This window comes from Notolabrus celidotus, chromosome 24 (genome assembly GCF_009762535.1).
Source record: "Notolabrus celidotus isolate fNotCel1 chromosome 24, fNotCel1.pri, whole genome shotgun sequence".
NCBI classification, from domain to species: domain Eukaryota; kingdom Metazoa; phylum Chordata; class Actinopteri; order Labriformes; family Labridae; genus Notolabrus; species Notolabrus celidotus.
In genome coordinates, this window is record NC_048295.1 from 32,592 (window position 1) to 46,493 (window position 13,902).

General features: G+C 44.0%; 3 protein-coding genes across 12 annotated transcripts in view; 2 read left to right on the top strand and 1 right to left on the bottom strand.

Moving 5' to 3' along the window:
* Positions 1 to 1,121, top strand: part of si:ch211-246m6.5 (von Willebrand factor D and EGF domain-containing protein) — a 33,039-nt gene extending 31,918 nt beyond the window's left edge. For all 6 annotated transcript variants that reach the window (XM_034678132.1, XM_034678137.1, XM_034678138.1 and 3 more), the window contains 2 exons: positions 40 to 137; positions 628 to 1,121. In XM_034678132.1, coding sequence (XP_034534023.1) covers positions 40 to 137; positions 628 to 648 — 119 coding nt within the window. In that variant the 3' untranslated portion in view covers positions 649 to 1,121. The remainder of the gene's footprint in view (positions 1 to 39; positions 138 to 627) is intronic.
* A 243-nt stretch (positions 1,122 to 1,364) lies between these two features.
* LOC117808409 (basic leucine zipper and W2 domain-containing protein 1-A-like) lies at positions 1,365 to 13,237 on the bottom strand. Of its 5 annotated transcripts, none has more exons than XM_034678145.1 (14): positions 13,109 to 13,237; positions 11,267 to 11,340; positions 10,996 to 11,172; positions 10,774 to 10,868; positions 10,616 to 10,681; positions 10,275 to 10,410; positions 10,079 to 10,188; positions 9,793 to 9,963; positions 9,212 to 9,358; positions 8,456 to 8,594; positions 8,111 to 8,233; positions 6,009 to 6,093; positions 4,257 to 4,369; positions 1,365 to 1,552 (listed from the first exon to the last, which is right to left on the bottom strand). In XM_034678145.1, exons 2-14 carry the CDS (start codon positions 11,328 to 11,330, stop codon positions 1,380 to 1,382), a joined length of 1,599 nt encoding a protein of 532 aa, XP_034534036.1. In that variant the 5' UTR covers positions 11,331 to 11,340; positions 13,109 to 13,237; the 3' UTR covers positions 1,365 to 1,379. The 5 variants fall into 5 exon arrangements, with proteins under 5 accessions (XP_034534036.1, XP_034534039.1, XP_034534038.1 ...); XM_034678147.1 differs by lacking the exon at positions 1,365 to 1,552 and adding an exon at positions 2,153 to 2,217; XM_034678146.1 differs by lacking the exon at positions 1,365 to 1,552 and adding an exon at positions 2,153 to 2,217 and having other exon boundaries at positions 4,242 to 4,369.
* Positions 2,810 to 4,037, top strand: si:ch211-246m6.4 (transcription factor 15). Its single transcript, XM_034678157.1, has one exon. It carries the CDS (start codon positions 2,810 to 2,812, stop codon positions 3,422 to 3,424), a length of 615 nt encoding a protein of 204 aa, XP_034534048.1. The 3' UTR covers positions 3,425 to 4,037.
* Positions 13,238 to 13,902: the final 665 nt, after the last annotated feature.

Consider the following 13,902-nt stretch of genomic DNA (forward strand, 5'->3'; position numbering starts at 1 on the left):
TGTTGACATTGATCTCATCCAGTGTGTGTTGTCTCTCAGCGATCTGTGGACAGAAGTGTCTCTACGGCAGCCGGTGTGTGCGCCCGAACGTCTGCGCCTGCAGGAGCGGGTTCTCAGGCTCTCTTTGCTCTAAAAGGGTACGTTTGAAAAGTGTAACACATCTCTTACTCTGTTTATTACGCCGCTTGGTAATCGAGCATAATATGAAGGTCTGCAAAAGTTGTGGATTGTATCTCAAAGGACAAACATCTCAGATATTTCTCCCCATCATTCGACCCAGCTGCTCCAGCTCGGTTCACATGTGTGAGTCAGAAGAGCTGCGTATGAAGAGAAACTGGAAACACGTGAAAATGCATCGAGACTCATGAGCTGACCGGTTACAGATGACGATGTCCGACGGCTCGGCGAGTAGAGCTGTGATACATACATTCAGAGTCTGCAAAGCTTCAAACAACACAAACATCTGAAGTTCAGAATCTCTGAGTTCAGACCTGGAAGAAGTAAAAAGGCGTAAAATTGGACATGTGCATTTTGTAATGTGGTCAGAGACTTATCAGCGGTTACAGCGGGCGGTTTCATTTCCGTGTGTATCTGTCGTTTTAACACTTGATGCTCTTGTGTCTGCAGCTCCCTATCTCACAGCGCTGAGGCCAACATGGAAACCTCCTCCAGATCATCCTCAACTATCAGCTAAGACAATCCTTCAGTCTCTCCACTGTGACTCAAAGACCTGCAGAAGCATCTGAGCTGTAAGAACTGTAAGAGAGCTGCACCAGAGAGGAGTCAGTTCATGTCAGATTGTTAAAAAGAAGGCAGCTGTGGAGTTTGTTTTGTTGTCACCATTATCTCTTTATGTGCAACACCCTGAAGTTAATCTACAGCATCTCTGTGTCTCTTATTTTAGACTCCAGACTTCAGATATTAACTTTTTAAAGCAGCTGTTTTCTCCTCCGTTCAGGCTCCTCACCACCGACTCAAACCTCCATATGAGTATTTATTTATTTGGTTGTTTTGTACTGTTGTGTATTTCTCGTTGTATATATCTTAATCACTGTATCATGGATGTTATTTCTTTACTGGTTGTTTTATAAGAAAAAGAATAAACATCCTCTTTAAGGTTTTGTGTTTGTCTTCTTCATGAGTGAGTTAAAAAGTCTGCAGCGTGCAAACACAAACTCATGGGATTGTTTTTGCTCCTCTTGATAAGAAGACGGCCCTTACCTTCAGTGTTTACACATTCCTCCTGTCCTTAATCCTTCACCAGCTGTTCATGGAGCTGAAGACCTCCAACATGGCCACAGAGGATGATTAACCACACCTGAGAGCACACAGGAGATTCTTGAACCCTCAAGAAGAAGAAGAAGAACATAAAGATGTAATCACATTTCTACTACTCCATGAAATCTGTTGACTTCATGCTTCTGGTGTCTGACGTTCCTGCAGAGTTTGTGGAGTCGTCGTCGTCTCGTTTTCCTCTGCAGGAGCGAAACGTTTGACTTTGCTTCAGGGGCCAGACAGGTTCGTGGCCCGGCAGGTCGAGGCCGCGGGGGTCCTGAGGGCGAGGAAACAGGGATTAAGAGATTAATGAGGCCACATTAGCTCTGCACCAATTAGGATTCCAGCCTCTCACTGGACTCATGCATCTGCACGGTCCGAGATAATGAAGGAGCACGCTGGAGCAAGAGGTTTCATCTAGTTTGATACTCTGGCTTTGAAATAACATCATCTAAGTGTTTTAAAAGGTCAGGTTAGAGGATATAGCCTTCTTGATGTGCTGCAGGCTTCACCCTGCAGATTTAAAACCAAACTAACTTGGAAATCTGCAGGAAAGCTGCAAAACTAAACTCTTAGGTTTTACCGCCCTCTAGTGGCGACAGTAAGAATGTCTCAGCATGAAGTGTTGACCTCAAAAAGTATAAATCTCAACATGTGTGAAGCTTTAAACTACTTTCCTGAATCTATCTGGATGAAATTAACACTTTAGGAAATGTTGCAGCAGCTTTTCCCAGCAGCACAAAAACACACAGAAGGCATCATTGGCTCACAGATATTTATATCCACCCCCAAAGATGGCACTGGGCAAGATGGAGGAGGAGGGGAGTGTGTGTGTCCATCCTGGTGGGCACACACAGGGACAGGACGGGGCACGTACACCTGGACTGTTCACTCAGTGAGAGCTCGGCCAAAGCAGCAAGGTTATCCTCCGTCTGTCAGAACCTGCAGAGCGACAAACATCCAGACAGCATCGAGACAAAGTGTTTCACAGATCGTCTCTCCTTCAACTTCAGATCCAGAGAATGTGGAAGAAATATGCACGGATAATTTACTGCAGGAAACATCACTGTGGAGCAACTTTGACAATTAACTCCAAATAAAAAGTACTTTGGTTTCAGCGTCTCTGATGTTGAATCTGTCTTTTGCATGAGATAAGTTTTATTTCTCTTTCTTTATAATAAAGAGAACATAAAGGAGACCAAACATCTGCATTCTGGACCTGAAGCTGTCACATCGACCTTGAAGGCAGCCCCATATCAGTCCAGCCTAATTTAAACCCAGACCACAACAGGTGCCCCCCTCCCTCCCCTCTCTTTAGGCTCCACCTGTCCTCTCTTCTCTGCGGCGCGCTGCCGACCCAGAAAGCAGCCGTCATTCATTAGACATGGTATGCGGATCCGCTGGGGGGCCGGACGGCACAGACCCCCTCGGTCACCGGATCGGCGGCAGCTGCTCGGCCCCCCGGAGCTATTTTCACCCTCAGGATAAAGTGATGTGGCCCCAGCAGCTCCAGACCGACGCGAGAACTCACAGGATGAAGTCCACTGGGAGCGGGAGACCAGACGGATTCACCTCAGACCTGGACGACCTGGACAGCGGCAGCGACAGCTCAGGGAAGTCTACCGGAGACTGCAGCCCGCGCGCAGACCCCGGGGAGGGGACGGGGGACGGTGTCAGGGACTGTGCGCCCAGACGGATACGGAGGAGAAGACGCAGGAGCGGGAGTGGAAGAGGAGATGGAGACTCGTGTGTCCCTGGTGTCAGCCAGCAGAGGCAGGCGGCCAACGCGAGGGAGAGGGACCGGACTCACAGCGTGAACACGGCCTTCACGGCGCTCCGGACCCTCATCCCCACAGAGCCCGCGGACAGGAAGCTCTCCAAGATCGAGACTCTGCGCCTGGCCTCCAGCTACATCTCCCACCTGGCCAACGTGCTGCTGCTGGGGGAGGACTGCAGGGACGGGCAGCCCTGCATCCGGTACCAGGGCATCCTGCACGGCGCGGCCTCCCTGAGACCCATCTGCACTTTCTGCCTCAGCAACCAGAGGAAACTGGTGAGAGGGCTTTTACACCTGCTGCAGCACGTTACATGCTCTCCAGAGCTCCTTACCACGCTGCGTAATGCAGAAACACAGGCTCAGGAAACATAGACCTGCTCCAAAGTCTGGAGTTTAGACCCAGCTGTGCAGGACGCTTCTTCTTTAAAGTTAAAGAGGAGTTCAGGTGCAGAGTCTGAGAGGTTTGAGGTGATTTAAAACTGACCAAAGCTGCAGCTGCTGCTCCTGTGATTGACAACAACACAGGAAAACAAGAGGTGGTGGTTCAAGGTCTAAAAGAAGTCCTCAGACATGACTCTCATAAAGTTTAGATCTGTGCTCGATGTGTTCAAGAGAAAACAGATTAACGGTGAGATTACTGAAGTTAAACGGTGGATGAAGTTTAGGTGTTCAAAGCAAACAGAAGATAAAGTGAGAGGAAACACAGATCTGAAGAAAGGAGGGAGCGCTTTTAATACTTAAAGACCGTGCAGACATTTTAATCCTAAATACACGTTAATAAGTGGATTAGGAGTGTTTACAGTTGTTGATAGTGTTTGGCCGGACACCTTGGAGATAAAAATAGAGACAAGAAACTGGCACAACATCAGAAATATTATGTCACAACCATGTCTGACAAGTCAAAGTGTATTCACAAGTTAAAGGCTGCTGACTGTCTGTGTGTCTGAATTTATAACAGAGAATTAAAGAGTTAGCAGGATGAGGAATGACTGTATGATGTTATAACAAATTAAATGATATTTAAAGTGATTGTAGACTCTCTGTTTTTGTTTCTGTGATCATTTATAAACCATAGATGCTTCATAAAAGACAGAGCAGAAGGCAGATATTAAAATAAATAAAGTAGAGGAGCTGAATTGAGCTCTAAATGTTTGTGTTGTTGGATATTTGTCGTGGTGCTTTCACTGACTGTGGTAAATCTGACCGTTTCTCTGCCTCCACAGCTCAGAGACGGGGGGAAGCACTCGGCTGCGGTGTGACACAAAGCCGCCAAAGACAGACGAGGACTCCACCTCCATGTTGTTTACACCTGTAGGACTTTGTACATAAACAGAGATTATTTATTTTTGGATTAGATTAGAAAAACAAGTTCAACACTGAAAAGCACTTTCTGTCCGCGCCCGTCCTTGTGCCTCTGAAGCCTCTGTGTTTTGGTTGAGCTTGTAACCCGAGCCAGTGTGTAAAGTAGCACCTGACGAGGGGGGGCTATTTCAGTCCCACGAGTAGTATAAACTGCCCTCCCCCTCCCCGACCCGACCTCACGTCCAACGCCTAAAAAAAAAAGGCTTTGCCGCCTTCGGTCACATGAAGGAAACTGAAGAGCGGCTTCTGCAGCGGTCGCTGTCAATTGAAGGGCTGTGACGGTGCCTTCAAGTGCTGTCAGACACATCACAATCACGCTGTTGTATTTAAATAATCATCAACCTCTCTGGTGGTGCAGAAAACTCATCATTAACTCTGTTTGTGTCGTCAGCATGCTCCCTAAACTTCTTTACGACGAGAGAAACAAACAGACTTTAGAGCTGCACGGTCGTCTCTTTATCAGCAAACATTAAGAGCTTTAACAGATCAACTAAAGACGACAGGATGCATGTTTCTACAGAAATGCAGATTCACAAAAGGATGAAACACTTTTACATTTAAGAAAAGTAAACTACAGAATCAGAAACTCTTTTAAAAGAGAGTCAAACTGATAAGAGGACACCTCTAAATGTGTTCCTGCCAATCACAGCTATATCTGATTTGGAATTTCAAATTAAAAGCCACTGGAAATTGAGCATATAAGATGTTTATCATAACCTCACATTGAAAATATCAAGAGTCTTTGTTCATCTAAACAAACTTCTGGTATTTGGTCTGTCCTTTTCCGGTTGAATCTGCCGTTTGTACATTTGTTTTGGGACGGTGAATCTGCTTTGCACCTTCCCAGCCTCCGTATGTTTGAGCCTGAGGAGGTGCAAGAAGCTGGAGTACTTCATGAACATGCACAGACCTGCAGAAACAGGAGATTTAGTTCCTGTCCTGAATTGGTGTGAAGATCGCGCGTGGATTTACAACAGAGAAAACAACCTTAAAGCTTTCTTAAAGCAGGCCAGACATTTCTTTCTTTACTCTCACTTCCTGGAAAGATGTAAACATGAATCGACTTGAGTCTGATGATGAATCAGAAGCATGTTTAAGATCAGGGTGAATTAAATCTGTTTTTAATCTCAATCTTCCTCCTAAACAAGCGCCTTCTTTCTACATCAGATCTTCAAACCGGAAAGGACACTTTTGTTCTGTGACCTCTGAGCCGTTCTGCTCGGATGAGCTTTTTGTGGTGTGGTGAATTGTTTACGTTTGCGTTGTTGCACAATCTCTGTCTCACTTTAAGAATATGAAACGTGGATGTTCAGAGAAGAAATAAGGACTCTATCCTAACTAACTCACCCCGATGATCATTGATATTTATTTATGCAGCACGCGTGGTTCAAACTGTTGCACACTACCTCACCTGTGTTAGATATAAAGGCCTACCTCTAAATCTAAATGTGTAACACGACTGTTTAAACTTGAATACCTGACTACTGTGTCCTTTGCACATCACAGATACTGAAGAGCTGCTTCAAGAAGAATGTATTTTTGTACAATAAAAAGAAAATGTTTCACTGCGCCTGCACACAATTCTTTTTATCACCGTGTTGTTCTCTCTCGCTCTGACGGCGCCTCTTCCCTCGAGTCTGAGGTGGTCGCTGCAGAAGGGTAGGGGGGGGTGGGAGGCCCTGAGGAGGCATAAATAAGACATTTTTAAAAGGATCAGACTAAACATGAGAGATAACTTCACTTTAAAGAAGTCTGCATCCAGAAAGTAGACACAGCCTTTCATTTGGTCCAGATTTTGTTACATCACAGACTTAATCTTTATTTTATAAATATCTACAACTTGATTCGAGTGCCAAAAACATCCTGCAGGATACAAGATCTCAAACAGAGCCAAACTAGGCGATCAAGAGAAGCTTCTAGAAGGTCAAACATCTCTGCAGAGCTCCACCAATAAGGGCTTCACAGTGCAGCAGCAGGATGGAGGCGACTGCTTAGTTAAAAGGTGCAAGACTACCTGCTTGTAGTTTGCAAAGAAGCACAGCAAGGACTCCTAAACCTGAGACACTAGATTAACACTGATCCCATTTATAAGAATAAGTCTGATACATAAAACTTGGACTCTGAAGGTGTGGGAAGACTTTCAGGATGCACAGTGACCAGAATTTCTTCTCACAGGAAAAATGTTTGCAAATCTTAACTGCACTTTATTCTGATAAAAAGAGACAAGAAGAGTAAAAGTAAAGGATCCAGTGACAGCAGGAAGATCAATGTGAAATAAAAAGTCCGGACAACACAGTATGAACATTTCAATAATCTTTATTTCATAAAAAAGTCAATCGTTTTATATCAGATTAAAGAAAGTAGAAACCAATAATAATCCGTTAGCTGGCGAGGCCTCTTACAGGGGGGCGTGTCTTCTGACGGTACGACCAGAGCGACCTCGACACGCGGTACAGGTTTACCCGAAAGTCAAGAGAGAAGGCGAAGTTTACACCCAACAGGAGCCGAAACGTGAGCCGGGCAAAATAAGAAGAAAAAGAAAAAAGTCAGAAGGGGAAAAATAAACTTTGGCAAAATGTTTTTCATCTGCCGTCGTCGTCGCTTGGCAAAAACGCGACCTCTATCAAAGCTCGGTTCAGATCTGTCCTTCAGCAGGGACCTGCGAGTCACATGGAATGTTGTTTCTCCAAATTACAACAATAAGAATACCGAAAGTAAAGAGGGGAGGAGTTATATCTTTTACCACGTGACCTGAACAGGTTACGGATCAGGACTCAGCCCTTCTTATTTGTTAAAAAGAACATTTAAATGTTTGTGTAGGGAGGACGAGGTGTTTGCTTTGAGGGAGAAAGAATAAGTAACAGGAGGTAGAAGAGAAAGAAGGGAAAACACGTTTACTGCTCCTGCTGCTACTTATAAAAAAAAAAAAAAAAGAAGAAGAAGAAAAAAAAAAGCTCATCTGGCGGCAGAGGTTTTAGTCTGTCTCCTCCTCTTCGGATTCAGACTCTGCAGGAGAGGAAACAGGAACAGTGAGATTAGAGAAGATACACAGAGAAGATGTGATAAAGTATCTGTGAAGTGCCGTCTAACATTTAAGACCTCTCATCGGTAAAAATAAAACATTAACATCGGACTTCCACTACGACCGGAGCAGGACCGCCGGACAGCTGGAGTCATGTGACCGAGGTTTTCCAGCAACAAACACTGCATCAAGGATTCTCCTTCTCCTCCTCATCCATGTTGTCTTTCTGGTCCTCTGAAAACCTCTGACCTGCTGACTCCAGGCTCCGCTCATCATGATGGATAAATAAAAATAGAAGTCTTGTGTATCTGATCCGGAGGGCTACGACCTGCCGGATCAGAGAGGCAGCTGGAAACGCAACGGAGCGGATCCAGAGGAAGTTAACACATTGACTAGAATAGAAACCTATCAGCTGTGACGGATCTGGTTGAGTTTGGCTCTCTAACATAAGGTTGGAAAGTGTTATTGGCATCTTTAAGACCATCAATCCACCTGTGAAAGAAGCAGAGGATAACCGCCTAACTCTGAACTTCATCGCTCTGATTCTGCTTCCTTGGAGCTCAAATAAAATGAGAGATAGAATCTGTCCTGCTTTGACTTGTCAGAATATGAGCAGAGAGAAACGTTCACCGCCTCGAGGTGAGACGGTGTGGGTGTTGCGTTGTTGTTTTTACCTTCCTCTGCGTTTTTCAGCCACTCCACGAATTTTTTCATCTGCTCGAGGAAAAAGCTCTTCCCCTTGGCAAGGTGGGCCTCGTTGTACCACTTCAGTATGGCCTCTTCGCTTAATACATCCGCTGTGAGATCAGAGAGAAGGACAGTGTGAGAGCTGTGCAACTGAGCTTGAAGTAAAGGAGAAATGTGAACGGATGCTTCGTGGGAAGGACTGCTTTGGGCTCTTATTTCAGAAACAGATGCTGTAGTTTCTCTTAAATATCACTTTCAAGCATCACAGAGTTCACATTTTAAAGATATTTTAATAAATGAAGATGTGGTTTTCGATAAAATCCGACCCTGACCTTTGTAGAGCAGCACCACAATCTTCTGAAAGGCCTTCATGAAGTGGATGTTGTCGTAGCAGTACTCCTGGATCTTCAGCATTAAGCTGAGCTCAGACAGACCCTGGGAGGTGAAGGCTTTCAGCAGGAGGCTGTATTGCTGCAGAAACAAAAGAGAGAGAGAGGCAGGATGAGGATATGCAAAGTGAGAACACTTTTTCCTTTTCCTGGGGCAGAGATGGAAACTCTGTTGATGCATATTAAAGTGTGTTTGCAGCAGGATCAAGACTCCATGTGGGAGCTTGGGAACATGATAATCCAAATATGTGCAGGGAGGTTACTGCAGCTTACTTCAGAGAGAAACACGAGAAGTTTGTAAGAGTTTTTATTCTTGAATTGGGTCGGGCTTGGGCGAGGGAAATGTTTTAAGTGCTATTAGAGATTTGGCATCACCTCTTACACCACAGGAGCTATTCCTGTAAATACAGCGACCTCTCAAAGCACACATGGAAGAGGAGAGGAGTTGAAGATTGTTTCATGACCTTTAATACTTCTGTGTTCTCATGCATGCAGAAATCGGCCTCTCCTCTATAAAACATGTTGTGCAAGGTGAGGTAAACAGACAACCCGACGTTTCCTCATCCTCTGCTGAATAACTTGCAAAAGCTACAACATTTCCAGACCTGTCAGAACCTGCAGCCTCAGCTTCAAACCCTCAGGATTATTCTTCTAATATGAGATATGTAAACTGGTTTGTTTGGCGTCACCGTCTCACACCTTCAAGTGTTTGATGGCTTGTTCGGTCACCAGCTCCTCCTTCTTGTTCCACTCCACGCAGCTCATCACGCTGGTCCAGATGATGCTGATCATGGTCTGCTCAGAGAGGTTGGACTTTTTCATCTCCTCTTTGGTGAAGGCGATAATCTGACACACGAGGAGAGGCATAAAGCAACATTAGACGTACTCTGAAACCGCTCTTGTAAAATGTTACGGCCTTTAATAGCTCTGATTTGTATTCAACTGCATGACTCACTGTGTAGCCCCCTTTGTTATCGCACTGTGAGGCACTTACAACATGAGCTGCTGGTGCGTCAGCTACAAACACACAAATTATGCAACACGGCAGCAGGGGAAGTGGCGATAATGAGGGCGCTACAATCTGTTACAGAAGAGGAACAGTGAGGAAACACAGAAGTACACCTGAGCGATGTCTAACGATGCAATCAAATCTTCTGTCGTCCTCCTGCAGATTTATTTATCCAGAAACTCTAGCTGGTGTTTTTTGCAGCTGCATTTATTTTATGATCCCACAGAAAACAGGAAGTGGTTTTAACCGTGACCCCAAGCTACCGCCTCACCTCCTTCTGAGGGTCACCACGGGCCATCTGCTCCTGGAGCTCCTTCTGCAGCTCCTTACGGGCGCCAATGGATTGCTGGTTACGGGCGAAGTCGGACAGCTCCTTCAGCCCGGCGTCGGTGAAGTACTTAGAAAAATGCTCGCAGCTCCGTTTGTTGGCAGGAAAGAGCTCCTGTGGGGCAGAGATATTTTAAGTTCACTCACAGCGGCTTGAAATATCTATAAGAGAGCGGAGCGACTTCTACAGAGCCCGCAGGACGTGAATCCAGATCGCGGCAGTTCTTTACCATCAGCCTGTTGTCCATGCCGACTTTGCGGAGACTGCCGGCGACTGAGTTGATGTCCTTTTCGGTGATCCAAGTGGAAAACAGCTTAACGGCGAAGGCAGCAGATACTCCTGAAAACAAAGAGAAGAAGGGATCCAGTTAACTCTTATTCATATTTCATAATGAAGTTCAACTTTCACATGAACGTCGACCTCACCTTCTTTGACGAGGTTCTCGTTGAAGAGGCTGTTCAGGATGGAGGCTGATATGTTGCCATTGCCCAGCAGGATGCCGGTCAGCATGGCCAGCTTGTTGCGCTCGGATTCAGTGAACCCCTTAAGAAACAGCAGCAACTACACACAGACCAAAAGATATTAGACCTCTCACTCCCTTAATTCAAGGCCCTGCAGATTATCGTTATCAATCAGGTACAAGTTTCTTGTGTAAACAAACTGACAACTGTTGCTCGGCGTGTTTGACCGGCTCGACGTCTTCTCAGCTGGAACGCAGCGATCAAAACAAGTTCTGCAACAACATCAGATAATGAAATGTGCTCACCTTCTTGATCTCCTCTTCGAAACCCTTCTCCAGGTACTTGTAACGCCTGATCAGCTTGTTAAAAACCTGCAAAGAGACGATCGTGTTCACAGAGTGTCTGAATGGATCGATGGAGAATCAGAGATGATTCTTCTAGAGTGATAGGAACAGGTAACTACCTGAGCATATGCTTGCATGGTCTCCAGGTCTTCTTGTGCCGTAAAGAGGCAGTACTCGGTGCGGGTCATGTCGTCAGATAGAGTCCCTCCTGGGGCTGGAGAGGAGAAATAAAGAGTGGCCATATTAGCATAAGTCTTTTATTGCATTTCCATCACTTCCCTCCTACTCTACTTCTTCACTTCCAACACGTCCTTCTCTTCACGCTGCGTCTTAAAACTCACCCAGCATTCCGCCAGCCACCAGGATGTCAAAGAGTGTCTCTGCATATCGGCGGTAGTCAAGCTTGGCGCCAGAGGCATCAAGGAACTTCGCAACCGCTTCCAAATCAGTGCCAGTTTGATTCAAGCCTTGTACGATACTTTCTTGAAACTGAGTAGGGTCAAATCTCTCCTTTTCATCTGCGAGGGAGGAGAAAACACACGTTGGATTCACAGGAAAAAGACAAAACAAGCAAAGTGTTAAGATATAGAACACAATGAACGACAAACTAACCTCTTTTCCTCGTTTTGAAACGCTGGCCGGTTAGCGTTGGCTTTTGCTGCTTTTGATTATTCATAAAAGACTCTCTGTGGAGGATCAAATCAGAGTTAATGTTCACTTGCTGTGAGCAGACTGCACGTTGACACTTGAGCACTAAGCGTGTGCTTTAATTATGTTTTGTCCTGCCAGGGTTTTGGGTGTAACTTGGGTGAGTTCCACATCTATGTCATGAGTTCACCAACATAAATTATTCTTGCATAACCTGAATTTAAGGACAATAGCTGCATGTGTCTTTGATAGTCTGCATTACAGGTGACTTTAGTCTCATAACAAACAATAATATGTCTCTTGGGAGCCGTAAACATGCTCAATAAAGTTTGATTCTTCTATTCCCACCTTAAATACTCCTCCCTGCTGTAAACAGACACTGTAACACAGGATGTTTACTACAATAACACTGTTAGAGGTCCATTTATTTACTATATTTTGCAGTTGTTTAAAAAATAATGCAACAAACAAAAAAAACTGGACAAATTTGAGATGACACCTTTAAAGAAACCTTTCCTCAAGAGACTTCATGAGATTTCCTGAGGAAGTGAGGTCGGCTCAAACAGTACCTGCTTTTCAATAACTCTTAAATACTTACTTTTGTACAAGAAGGCCAGTTATACTGTTTTAGTGGCTTAATTGTTTTAGTCACTGCAACCTCACTGTATTTCAAACAGCTCAGGTCCTACACCTCATGTTCTGCCATGCTTTTAATGCTATATCAATCTCCCTTGGTGTGAAGCACTTTGTAACTGTGTTTTGAAAAGTGCTATATAAATAAATGGATTATTATCATGACAATAAGGCAGTGAATTGAGCGCAGTCATCCAATCAGAGTGGTATTTATCCATTAGGCAGGGTGGCACCACTTTACTGAGAGGTAAGGTCAATTTCATGACATCATTTGTGGGAGTGCTCACAAGATGCATCATAGAAGAATAATAGATTCAGTTGGTACAATTACTTTAAGCCATTAACCTCATTTCAATTGACAATCCTTGTGAACAATATTGCAATATCACAGTGGCCCAGATATCGCGAGATTTCGATACATCGAAACCACGTAAACTAAAGGCCTCAAGAGATCAACAATTAAGTGCAAATATTTAGAGTTATTTAACATGTATTACAGATAAATCATTGCATGCATGTTACAATAAAATAAATAGTTATACTTTAAAACAGTAAGGTGTTAAAATCATCCCCATGCTGTAAAAAAGATGGACAAAGCAAACAAAAGACACAGAGAGAAGTATCGAGCTGTAGAGCTAACAGTAACACAGAGATTCATCCATTGTTTATAATTTAAATCTGAAAGACTCTAAACAGTGATAATTGAACACTTTAAGTTTTCAGCTTCACACACTGTTTCAAACTCCAGCTAGGTAATTGTATGTTAGCATACAAGCTAACTGGGCCTCACCATGCGCCGAGCTGCTGCTGCTGCTGAGCCGGGCCTGCTAACAGGCTAATAAAAACACACTTATATCACCTGAAGCACTGCTAACACATTAAATACTACACAGTGGGGTGGCTTTCTATTAAACTAAGCAGTATGTCAAAGTGTCATTAAATAATTCGAGTTAAAAACTCAGAATTCATCAAATATGTGAGCGTTAACGCGGCTCAAGCTAAGTTAGGTAGCTCAACTAGAGAGAGCCAAATTGAGCCTGAAGCGGTGCCACACCATGTCGACATTAACGGCTCAGAAACCTTCTTTTCACTCAATAACACGACGAAGTAAAGTCTGTGAAAGAAGAAGAGGGAGTAAGACGACAGGAGTAAAGTGTAAAAACAGATACTCACCGAAATTAATGCAGATAAAAAACGGTATTGAACTAGAGGAATGAAAGCAGGTGACGAGTCTCTCAGTGGCCCAAACAAAAAGACCTTCCCGTCAGGACTTCCGGAGGCTCCGCCCACTGCGCATGCGCCCTGACAAGGGGGTTTCCGTTCACCCAAATAAGGAAAATAGAAATCATTATTTATATTTCATAAACAAAGGACAGAGGAAGGAAAAGTCTACCATGATTTATTATTATATTTGTATACTGTATTTTTAGTACTATTTTATAAGCCTAAAAATAATCCTGAATTTCATTATTTTAGCTGAATTTATTATGTTATGCTGCATTTTTTATCATAAAGTGCACATTTCAATAAAGCATTCCTTTATTGTCTGTAACATATTTGCAATGTGTTCCATGTGAAACAAAGTTCTAGAATTGTCTTTATATTTCAGAATGGCACATTGACAACACCTCATCTCATTTTATTTACATACTTCTAGAAGCACTGGTGGCCTAGCGGTCTAAGTGCCCCACGTATAGAGGCCACAGTCCTCGTTGCAGGGGTTGCTAGTTCAATTCCCGGCCGGTTGACCATTTCCTGCTTACCTTTCCCTGCTCACTACTCCCCACATTTCCTGTCTCTCTTCAGCTGTCCTGTCAATTAAAGGCAAACAGGCCAAAAATATATATAAAAAAGTACTTCTATACCTTTCTTTGGACAGATAGTATTTTTATTGTTATGTAGAAGTTTCATATTTGTGATTAGGCTTATATACTTATTGTCCTTACTGTCTTGTGTCCTTATTGTCT

Coding starts and splice junctions, on each gene's coding strand:
- si:ch211-246m6.4 (XM_034678157.1), top strand. CDS start 2,810: ATGAAGTCCACTGGGAGCGGGAGACCAGACGGATTCACCTCAGACCTG.
- LOC117808409 (XM_034678145.1), bottom strand. CDS start 11,330: ATGAATAATCAAAAGCAGCAAAAGCCAACGCTAACCGGCCAGCGTTTC. Junction 8,595..9,211: donor AAGCCATCAAACACTTGAAG/GTGTGAGACGGT, acceptor TTGTTTCTGCAG/CAATACAGCCTCCTGCTGAA. Junction 1,553..4,256: donor GCTGTGGAGGCAGAGAAACG/GTCAGATTTACC, acceptor CCTCGCCCTCAG/GACCCCCGCGGCCTCGACCT.